Source organism: Pleurodeles waltl, chromosome 7, assembly GCF_031143425.1.
Source record: "Pleurodeles waltl isolate 20211129_DDA chromosome 7, aPleWal1.hap1.20221129, whole genome shotgun sequence".
Lineage (NCBI taxonomy): Eukaryota > Metazoa > Chordata > Amphibia > Caudata > Salamandridae > Pleurodeles > Pleurodeles waltl.
The window spans coordinates 477,051,111-477,063,481 of NC_090446.1; the positions used below are offsets into that span (position 1 = coordinate 477,051,111).

Genomic DNA, 12,371 nt, shown 5'->3' on the forward strand with positions numbered 1-12,371 from the left:
GTGTGCAGGGTGAAGTCTGATTTGCATAAGATTGGGTCCAAAATGGGGTGGCATGGTGAGCAAAAACACAATGGATTAAACCCAGATCTTTGACTGGGGTGAATGTTTGATTCTTTTCCGCATTCGATCCATCATCTGTTCTTTTTACATAGCTGATGTATGGCAGGGTTTATGTGGGTTTTTGCAGACTGTAAACTCAAATATCTAACTAATGTAAACACTGAGCAAATGTGGACTTTTCCTGGCCAATTTGGAACTGTTACAATTGTATAAGAGAACAATAAACAGAAGGCTGGAACTCCTCGGGGCAAAGGCTTTTTAGACACTTTTGCAACTGATATCACTTCTAGGGGAGTGAAATGTATACTTGTAGGGGAGAAATAGTCACATGATGGGGCTCTAGTGTGAAGACGGTACAACATCGGAATCATATAGGTAACCTGTTAGCAGCTCTCTCGATTATCAGTTCAGCCATAGTCTGAGACCGATTCTAGACATTAGTATCACCTAAAGCTCACCTAAACTACCTACCAAAGAAGTTCAATGCTTTTTCTTCAAAGCTATTCAAAATGTGCATGCTAAATAAGCAGACAACAGACGAAGCAAATGAATAATCTCCTGTCTCCCTCCTGTATGTTCTTTAACCATGCTTTCCTGGTCACCTTGTCACTGTGCACCTTCATTCCCTCTGGTCTCCCTCTGCCCACTCAGGCCTTTACCTAATTTCTTTGCTACCTCAAATCAACTTGTGCCTATACACATCCTCCCTGACTGTGGGAGGAGGCAGGGTGGCAGCACCCCACTAAGATGGCTATTGTAAAAGCAACAGAACTGCAGGTGAACGTAAGCCACCAGGTACTAGCCACGGCCAGCAAAACATGGACATGGAGGCATCCACCCTCAGAAGACCCTCACTGATGAAGTGGCAATGGAATAAATGTATCTAGTAGCACTCCCCCTCCTATGAATTTGTTTTGCTGCATTACTTTGTGTAATGTATGTGTACTACAGTAATCCAGTGTCAGGGATGATACAGTACTGAGAAAATAAGTAGTGACACAAAAATAATGTCTGCATATTGTACTAGTGTACATGTGAACTGTGTGCAAATTGCAGTTCAAATGAGCAACATGAATTACCGTGGTTCTGTAGTGTGTGACTGTAATATGTACCTCTACATCTGCTCAGTTTTTGTTACTCCATGTCATTTAACTGTATGTTCACTGATGTACAAGTACAGTACTGCAAGTTTGTGTGAGCGCATGAACGCTTGCCTGTGTGCACAGGTATTTGTATATTATATGCCAAGACTGTACTGTATTATCACTTTCAACTAATAACGTAGAGTTTACAACATGCCTAGATTGAGCCACTCTGTGTATTCTCCAACGACTGCACCAGCAAACTCACCTGGTGCTGGGAAGGAGGGATGCAGGAACTGTCAGGGTGATACAGGAGTCTGTGATCTCAGACAGCAAGCAGAAAGTGGCTCCACCGCAGCCTTGTGGGTGCCAGGGTACTGCCGTGATGTTCAAAATCTCTTCTGCACCAGGACCTGCAGAAAGATAGATACATTAAGGCAATGAATATACTAGCAGACACACCCAAAGACACCTCCCTACTTTAGATGACTTTCAATGCTTAATATAGGAAAACCTTTTCCAAAAAGATAGCTTTGTACTGCAGTTTCAAAACAAACAGAATGCAATACTAGTGCAAAATTAACAATAAAAACAAATTAGGTCGAAATAAAGTAACAAAAATCACATGTAATCATCATTATCATTCCTTATTCAGGAGAAAAACACACCTCAGGTCCGGTACAGTCTCTGCCTCAAGTTTACCTCAATTTTAGAGCAGTGGGATATTTTCCTTAGAATCAGAGACATTACTCAGCAGACACGTTCTTTATTCCACGCCCATTTCAAGGCTTAAAAAGAAGTCTTACATAATGCCAAGTGGTCCTTTAATACTGATCCTTGAACCACCATCAGTAGACGAAAGACAATGACGGGAGGAGGGGTACAAATTCAGAAATCAAGGCGACATCAAGGAGGGCAAAACAGAAGCATTACAGCAGCTAAGGAGAGTCCGCATAGACCCATTTGGAAGAGGGCCCGTGTCAAGATCAAGTAAGGGAAACAGTTGTTGAAAATTATTGGATTGCAAGATTTAAGGCACCTGCAAGATCCTATTACGACTTAATACTTTTGCTACACATTGTTCTTACGAACAACTAGATTGTCCCTTGATTGACAAACACATATTACCTTTCGATGAGTTACCCGAACAGGGTTTTTTTTTGACATTATAGCATCATAGCTTAATTACAAGCACCCTACAGTAACGGTGCACGATGATTTCACAACCTAGTGGTCAATGGACATTCATACAAAACTTTGCTTAAAGGCATGTTAGTCTGCAGAAATATAACTTCTAGTATTAACGAATATCTGGTGCACAATGCGGGTAATCTAGTTCAGGCCTCTAAATTTCTACTAGCACACTCACTTTGGCGGGTCATATTTTATCAGGTCGAGCTATTTTTAGGACCTACTTGACCATTCTCGCAAGTTGACGAACAACAGGTGTTCTGTTCAGTCAGAAAGTGAAGGAGACCTTTAAATCTTATTCTTTAAAACAAAAACAAAAAATTGTATTTGTATAAACAGTTGCTCACTACATAACACTCAACACCAAGGTTTTGCAGAGGATCGAGCTTGGTTCCAGTATCTACATAGCAATAATCACTGTATCATCAATACAATTTCTCTTCTCTACTCTAACTAGTTAAATATTTTTGGCCCATGCTTCTGACCACCTAGTCCCCTCTGTCAGCTCAATTCCACTACCCATTCTATAGGCCTCCCATTGAGACCAGATTTTATTATACTTCCAGGGGCATCCATGGCTCAAATAAATCACCTGTTCTGCTTGTTGGCACCAGTCCAGGTTATTTTCCCAGTCCTGTACCCAGGTGGCTCGGCAGTTTCCAATGTTCTCGCTATACCTCTTTTAGCTACACCTGCCACTAACATTAGCCACAACCGCTGATATTGCAGCCACTGTTCTTCACCAGTTATGTGCAGTACTGTCCATCGCGCCTTCCGAGGAACCGCAAGGCCCATAACTCGAGTCATAATGCAGACCACTCGCTGCCAGAATTCCTATATGATCGGGCAGCTCCACAGGATATGAGAGAATGAGCCCTCCATGCTACATCCTCTCTTACACAATGCTGACTTGCTGCGGCAAATACGATATAGTAGAGATCGGGAGTAAAATGATCTGTGAAGGATTCTAAGTTGTATCAGGAGAAACCAAGCACAGATTGCCACCTCTCGCAGACTACGGAGGGCCTCCTGCTAGTCCTCCCCCTCTATTGTTCCTAAGTCGCCCTCCCAAGCCTCTCGCAGAGAATGCCCAGGGTCAGGAGAGTTATTCATAAGTTTTTTTTGTAGGTCAGGGAGATTGCCTTCTCTGGCATTGGCTCTGACAGCAATCAATCCTCCAGCGGAGACGATTCTAGAAGCTGTTCATCTACATGGACACGTTTCTTTAGTGCATGTTTCAATTGAAGGTATTGGAAATCAACGGTCGCCCCCATTGTATATTCTCTTCGCCGGTCCTCGAGAGAAACCAGCTTCCCGGCTCTCCAGATGGTCAATTCCTATGAGGCTCCAACGGCACAGCCCCTTTAAACTACTGAGTTCGCTGAACTGATTGCTAGTCCAGAGAGGGGTCATGTCTGTTAACCTACCCTCCCATCCTAAGAATTTGGTGGCCTCCCTCCACGCTCTTACCACTGTATCTGTGTGGCACATGAACAGGCCCTCTTTTTTTTTTTTTTTAGCATAAAGCACCAATAGGTGCCTTCCCTCTCTCTTTGCCGTATGATCCACCCTGAAGGCCAGGTCCTCCCTGTCAGCAAATACCCACTTGTTCACCGGGACCAGCTGAGTCCCCCAGTAATATGCTTGAATGTTTGGTACCGCAAGGCCCAACTCCAAGACCCCTCTCTGCAATTTACCCAGTGCTATGTGAGGGCTGCCAACATCCCACATAAACGTACATAATTCCCTATTGACCTGGGCAAAAAAGGTCGGGGGTATTTTAAACAGTGTGTTTTGGAGCACATATAATAGGTGTGGCAGGGACATAATTTTAAAAAAGGGAGCTTGGCCCATCAGCGAAAGCGGTAGCCTCCTTCGGTGTGATACATTTTCACGGAGGCGATCAAGTTTTGGGTGTAGGTTCCATCAGTGAAATTCCTCATGGTTTCTTTTTCTATATGTATATTCCCAAATAGGAGAATCCCTCCCTTACCAGTGGGGCCACACATCTCACCGGCATGCTCAACTTTCCGCCAGTTAGTTGGTAAACTTTGGATTCCTCCCAGTTTATTTGGTAACCAGAGTATGTTCCAAAGAGCTGGACAATGTGCAAAAATCTATCTATGGAACGACAGGGCTTCGTGACATATAGGACGACGTCATCGGCATACAGGAAAATTCTAGCCACCCACCATCCCCCTTCTGGAATACCCCACACGAAAGGGTCCTGCCGCACCCAGGTGGCCAGCGGCTCCAGTGCCAGAGCAAACAACCATGCCAGAGGACATCCCTGTCTCATATCCCTGTCTCGTGCCCCTGTGTAAGACAAAGGAGCGGGACGTCACCCCATTGACCCTCACACGCGCTCGTGGGTCACTGTACAGCAGTTGGATTCATGTACATATTTGTGGACAGAAGCCTATTCTAGTTAGAACTGCCCAAAGATATGCCCATTCTATTCTATCAAATGCCATCTTCGTGTCAAGTGCCAGCAATGCTGCATCCTCCGCCTCCGGAGCACCTGTCGCATGCAGGTTCCATATAAGCACCTCAGATTCAGTCTGGTGTTCCTATGTGGCATGAAACCTGTTTGGTCACGACTGATCAGGTAACTCAGTACTGGTCGAAGCCTATTTACCAGAATTTTAGCTAATACCTTAACCCCTCAGTTTAACAGCGATATGGGCCTGTATGAGCCACACTCCGTGTGCGGCTTACAATCTTTGTGTATTACGACAATGGTTGCTATTCTTTGATCCAGAGGCAATGTACCTTCCACCCTAGCTGCCTGGAACATTGCCAACATATGTGGCACCACAATATTTGCCATGCACTTGTACAGTTCTATTGGCAGACCATTAGGGCCCATCGCCTTTCCTGATCGTACCTCCATGATTGCCCCTGCATCTACTGTGCCATTATGTCCTGGTTCAGCGTCTCCCTGTTGTCTGCTCGGAGCTCCACCATCAGAAGGTCACTAAGGAGTTCCATACAATTCTCATATCTGTGGGCCATCTTGGAGGAACAGACTCATAGTAGGCAGCAAAGGCCTCAGCTATGGCATCTCCTGTGGTATGTCGCCCGCCTGTCTCGTCCCTTATCTCAGCCACCCAGTTCCTACCCCAGTCTCTTCTTTCCAACCAGGCCAATAGCTTGTTTTCCTTATCTCCTATGTCATACAGATGCCGTTGGGTGGCCAAAGCGTGTGTGCATGCCTTAATGTCCGCTAGGTCCCTCCGCTCCTGCTGTTCAAGTAAGAGCCTATAACAGTGGTGTGGCTTTATCGAGCACCCGGCTAGTGTCTCTGGCTCTTACAAGTCTCTCCCTCTATCGCCTCACATTGGAGACGGCGCTTCTTCTTTAATCCGCCTTCTAATGCCTGCGCTTGTCCTCTAATGTCCGCCTTAAAACCCTCCCAGAGTACTCCTGTTGAGGTCACACTTCCCAGGTTATCCCAGAAATATCACTTAGCCCCCTCACATAGCTTTTCGGGGAAATATTCCTCCTTTAAGTACCATGGATCTATTCTAGATGGCAGTCCTGCATCTCTAACTGTACCAGGAGTGTGGCCACCACCAGGGAATGATCCGATACGCCACACGCAAGATGTGCCACCCCTTGAAAGCATCCCGCCCCTGTGTGTTGAGTGGAACTGTAGTCAATTTGCGAGAAACTCCTATGGGCCGCAGATAGAAATGTATATTGTCTCTCACGTGGGTTATACGCTCTACATAGGTCTGTCAGGCCCAACGAGTTTGCAAAGGTACTCAAGTCACCAGTACCCTCTCCTCCTCTAACGCTAGACAACCTGTCTAGGGTCGGGTCCATGGTATCATTCATGTCTCCCCGAGGATAAGGACACTGGGGGGAGGAGGGGGGTTGGGGAGGTGAGTTCAAAAACATGGTTCCGAGCTCTGGCAGGGTGTCTGCATGTAGTTTAGCTGGCACATATGCTGAAAAGAAATTTGGGGTCTAGCCAATCCAGAACCCAGTCAGCACCACAAACCTACCTAGTCCGTCCTCACAGGCCCCAGGACAAAAGGTGTAGATTTTTTTTAAGTAAGATACCCAATCCCCTGGAATTAGAAGTAAACCCTGCATGTGCCACCAGGATGTAGCCCATTCGATCTAATGCCCTGCAGTGGGTATCATGTAGATGCGTTTCTTGTATGAGGGCCACATCAGGTGCATGTCTTCGGAGGAATTGTAGGGCCAATGTCCGTTTGAATCTATTGCCCGGGCCATTAACTTTCCACGTCATGACCTTTAAGGGGTGAGATCTTGTAGTGTAGCCATTTATAATGTTGCTTTTTGCGCGTTTGCTTAACGTATTAGGCCTCTGTGCACTTTGCCCTAGATGCATTTTATTTAGCCTTGCACTGTTATTTTACAATAACCAGTTTCACGGTCTTGTTTTATTTCCTTCTATCACACTGTTTAGCTTACTTCAGCACTGTGTTCTCAAACAATACCTTCTTGCTCGCTCTGTGCTTCAGTCAAGGATACAGTCTGGTACATTGCCGATAGACGTGGTAGAAGTTTAGTCTTTATGTTTCGTAGAAAGTACACATCCTTACATAGGGACGTTTCTTAGAACACCGGTGTGTTAGTTATACAAAGACTTTCTAGTCGTGATACACGTAAGAGGGAGATTCCGACCAGGAACCCACAACTAGATGTTGACTGCCCTGTTGCAGATGCTGATCCAGATCACAGGCCTTTGCTCAGGTATGAGGGTTGATGTCCTCCCGGGGGAACCAGAAAGGCAGGCTTAGAGCTTCACATGCTGTGCTCAAAATATAACAGAGAGAACATAATTTAGTTGCAATATGATAGCCTTATTTTTATGTTTCACTCTCCTCGTTACTATTTCAATCCTACTGTGTTGTATGGTTCTGGTTATTGCGGCTCACGCCTTGTTATCTAAAATGCAGTTGTTTTATTAAACCAATCTTTAAAAGTCAAACTGCCTTTGTCATTTATGTATGAGACCGCACTTTGTACGAGAGAACTGGTTGTGACCACAACTTCCCTGGGAAGCACTAAGATGTCATGCGCTCGGCTGCCCAATTTTCTCTTCCTCTTGGGAGAGATGAGGCACTGCTAGTTAGCCGGAGCATAACCTGGATTTGGGGTGACAAGGGTCCTTCACCGTGGGGCAGACTTAGTCCCCCACACTGCGAACGATCCTGCCGCCCAAAAATCCAGTAGTCTCATTAGGATAATGAGAGCCTACACGACATGGCGCCACCAACGTTTGGCCTGGCTTTAATTTTCGGGTCCACCAGTTTATCTCGGTCTCATAATATAATGATCCCTCAATTCCTTTAGCGGAAACGTCCGTGGCACTGAGGATTTCCACCACCGCGGTATAGGTAATCTTATTTACAGCAGATGGTTGTTCAAGCTTGAACCTTAAAAGTAAAGACCCCGTCTTGGTGTGCCTTCTCTGAACTCTCGCTGTTTTTCTAATGGCGAATCCCCAGGTAATACAAATAGCTCTTAACATGAGACAACCCCTCACTGCACATTTGCTAGCAAATGGCCTTACGATCCAGGGTGGTCCAGTCACGTTTGTGGTGGCCCGCCCACGCAGCCTATAGAACAGAACCTTTTTACTCTTGGGTCACATTTCCTGCAGTTGATGGGAACACAAATACATTTCACACATATACAGTTGCGAACGCGCATGGACAGTACAGAGCATACGCATATTTAGAGATACCTCTATCATATCAAGAACATAGTAATTGGCTTGATGGCGCCCTACCCCATACAATAATACAAGTAAGGTTAGGTCCACTGAGTAATGATGGTCCTACCTGGCCTTTATTGGCCACATATACACCACATCCTGCGGTTGCAAATAAGGCAGTGGCTGAAGTTCGATGTCTATATACAGACTTAACGGCTACATATGACGCTTAGTACAATTTGTGATGCAGACACTAAATACAAACCCAGCGCGTGCTGCTCCAGCACAACCACATGCAGTAACACCAGGTATAAACCTGGTGACTGTACACTCTATTATGGGTAAAGTCCCAGCAAAACGGGAGGAGACTCCATTTTGGCTGGCACAGAAAATTAATACGCTGGAGGCGGTATTTCCCCATACGGGACCTCAGGACAAACACAGAATACTAACTATGTGTTTACCCTTTGGGATGGTTCCCACAGTGGGACATTGTAATACATGGGGCACGGTGTTTGCTGCGCTCTATACAACGGCACACGGTACAGCGACATTGGCAAACCTACCGGAAATGCTCAAACAAATTCAGGATGAATACGGGGCAGCCCCGGCCTTAGATTTAGGAATGCAACTGATGGGCAACTTTGCCACGGTTTCTTCAATAATCTTAAGCAATCTTAAAGGGGAAGCAGTTGCGCTTGCAGTGCGCATGCGTCTTCGTGACGTCCTGCAACAAGATCAGGAGTGGGAACTGCCTAAAATAATAGCGGAAACATATTCCAGTATCGGTCGAGATAGCCTGGGGGCTAGACCACAAAAACCTCAATTTCAGGGGAAAATTAGTAAAGAAAATGCTAAACAGCAACCTGAGGGTAGTAAGAAGCGCTGGGAGAAAAAACAACAAACACCTAAAAACGAAAGGGGAGAATCTCCACGTACGGAGACCCCGCAGAATAGGTATAATCTCAGAAATAGAGATAATATAAAAACGCCTGATAGATATCAATATACTGATACACGCCAATCTCGTTCCTTTCAGGACTCACAACGCTCTTCTGAGGTTTCTGTCAAGAAGGAAGAGAAACCGATACAATAAAAACAACAGTTTAAAAAGAAAAAGGTGGCGGCAGTCTCAGTTAGACATGCCACTCAGGAAGAGAGCTCTCTCGAAGAACAAGACATGGGTACTAGCACTGCTAGACAGCGCGGCAGAGGTCACAATAGTTTGCCGGAATCATCTAGAGTATCTGGAGGTGAAAGCAACTGATGACTTCATACAAGTAGAAACAGCAGATATGCGTGTCTTCGGGTGTATACAGTGACTTTACAATTGTAAGGAGACATTGAGCGCACTATACACTCAATCTTTTGGGATCGTGTAGTTAAGATATATGACATCTTGTTGGCTGAACAAGATTGACCGCCTGATTTTGTCCGCACCTGCCCAGTTGGGGAGGAGGCTATTAAACCTTCTTTCTCGCCCCTTGTTCCAGGGGAACTCGCAGAGTCCTATTGCATAAAATGGGCTCTAGCACAAGCACCTGCCTTATATAGAAATCACATAGGGTGGGACAGGGGTTCTCCATATCATGTAATTCCGATTAAAGGTGAACCTCAGCCACAACCGCAGTATCCCATAAACCATGAAGCAAGGGCTCCGGTGAGAGAAATACTTACACAATTAGAATACCAGGGAGTAATTGAACACACTTGTATTTGGCTGCTGAACAACGATTTGCACCCACAGAGAAAATTCTTACTGCTGTACTGATGGCTGTTATTAAAGAAAGACCTCTTGCCCAGGGAAAACGCATTATTGTCATTTCTCCTATTCCGGCCCTCGAGGCTGTTACAAAGTCTAGCGTTCCGAACGCAAAAGCACTTCACCCGCGATGGATACAATGGGCTACGTCTTTAACAGCCACTGATGTAGATTACATTTTTGACCCAAAGTTACAAACTCAGGAATTTCTGCAATATGAAGTTGAATATCCAGTTCCCGCTGACACGTTGCCTATTGATCAATATCAAGTAGTCATGTACACCGATGGCTCTTCGCAACAGGCGATTGGGACAAAACACCAATATTCGGCTGCATGTGTGGTAGTGAGCGGCCATATGGAGGGGGAGCAGTTCTGCCCACAACATATTTATACACAGACCTTAGGGGATCGTACAGCACAATTAGCTGAGCTAAAAGCTCTACAAATGGCACTAGAACTGTGGTAAATAATTGAAAATACCTCAGAATTTGCCTTGTAAGTTAAATAAATAATAAAAAAAGGAAAGAGACGGGGTCAGAGATGTAGAGAATAATCAGGATTTATTCAATAACTCGAGTTAAGGGAGAGCTCCTTCACCAAGCGGGTTAGGGAGTAGTCTGTCTTACTTCGCGCAGCATAGAGCTTTTATATATTTTTCTACTACATGCAAACAAATGGCAGAGGTTCAATCATTTTCCACTAGTTAGGTATAAAAACATTTGTATGCCTCAGGGGAGAGGAGTGGGAGATTGCTTACAAACAAAAATGTGCAAACAGCTGAAGCGTATAATAGTGTGTAGTAAATGGCAGGTATGACCTTGTTCCAATTGCAAGTTATTCCGTGGAAATTAGTTTTTCTCAAAATTGGCTTAACCGCAGGTATGTGGCCGGTCTGGTATTCGGCCTTAGGCATATTACACGATGTAGCTGCTTTCAAGCTGCATCTTTTTCTGCCTATTTTCTCTGCGACGGGGTGTTTAAAACACTCACAAAATGGATGCCATATTCAATATGGTTGTCCTGATGACAAATGAACAGTGGTTGCACGAAGGGTGAGAAACTATTTTTCCACATTCCCTCCTTGCACCAGAGTGCAACCATTGTCCTCTATCTCGATGGCCATAAGATCATCAATATGATCTTGGATCATAATCTTAACATTTTCTTTTTTCTGGATGTGTGGTTTAGGAATGCACATGGTAGCACACAATCCACAGAGTGGCGGGCCACACTGGATGCACAGGCAGCATCCCATCAATGTAAACAATGCTATGCCAATAGCAGAAATCAATTTCCAGCCCCATGTGGAGACTAGTCCCCAAAACCATCCTGACCAGGTCCAGTTGCCAGGATCCTGGTGTAAGCTGGACGCAATTTTGTGCAATCTAGCAATAGCCTCATAGACAGAGGGGGCATTATCAGGTATGAAAACACAGCAGCTCGACCCGATAATTTTACACGCTCCGCCCCTCTCTGCTAGTATGACATCAAGAACAAGACGATTTTGAAGCGCTACCATTCTGATAGCGGATTGTTCCTGTGTCAAATTTCCCAGAGCGGCTATAGTCTGATTTACAACTGCTTCTACTGTTCGAGTAAGCCTACGGATAAGCTTACTATTCTGAATCGGTCCAATAAAGAAGAAGAAACCGCTATTGAAGTCTGTATACTGTTCCAGGGTAGTCTCTGTTTGGTCTATCCCCGAAGTATCTATAGATCTCTTATGCCTTTCATTAGGGAGTAGGCGATCCTTATGATACATCGGCGGGGCAAGGAAAACGGGAGGCAATAGGAAAGATATATAGCATCTTCCTCCCCATCCGAGGGGAAGACGTATATAGGCTATCTCTCCACAGACAAAATATGTATGTCTAGACGCTGGAAACGTTGATTGGCCTTTATCCTCGAAACTCACAGTAATATTACATTCACTGTGTCCTACCTGGATTATACCAGTCTTCTGGACACACAGCTGTCCTTTCATTTTGGAAACAGATATGGAGGTTGGTCCGCCTTTCTTTTTAGGCTTGGTATTTACCAATTTGGAAGACCAATATTCCTGTTTATACTCTTCACTTTCGAATATAGTCCCCTTAGCCTGTGGTATTCCATTATCGTCGGGATAACAGACTTGATTAAGGACGGTATTCAGATCTCCCCATGGCCACCCATTCTTACATATCCGAGCATCTCCTTCAGGGCATGCGGAATTGGAGGTATTGTACGCTGTTATTAAGGCAAACCAAGCCTCACAGGTACCATTATATGAAAATGGAAAAGGTACCAGTGGCATCCCTCCGTCATTCTGATGAGGGGGATCTGTCCTGAGTATAGTTTAACATCCGTACAAAGGAGTTATTTTGCATAGCTAATCTGTGGGCCCGTTCATGAGGCGTAAGATCATAATAGGTATGTTCTTGTGTACTGTTGGGTGAGAATATAGGGAGTTGACTAGATGGAAAAATTAAATGTAAAACCCAACCTAAACACATTGCTGCTGCCAGAAACAACATTAACATCATTTTACAAAAATTTCTTTTCGCACACATTTTCTTTCTGTATTTGTCTTTCAACATCTTT

At 44.9% G+C, this 12,371-nt stretch overlaps 1 protein-coding gene across 1 annotated transcript in view; it reads right to left on the bottom strand.

The window, feature by feature from the left end:
• The window catches only part of TMEM219 (transmembrane protein 219), a 211,048-nt gene that overhangs the window by 78,823 nt on the left and 119,854 nt on the right, over positions 1-12,371 (bottom strand). Inside the window, exon 4 of the mRNA XM_069201642.1 lies at positions 1,411-1,555. Within this exon, the coding sequence (XP_069057743.1) occupies positions 1,411-1,555 (145 nt within the window). The remainder of the gene's footprint in view (positions 1-1,410; positions 1,556-12,371) is intronic.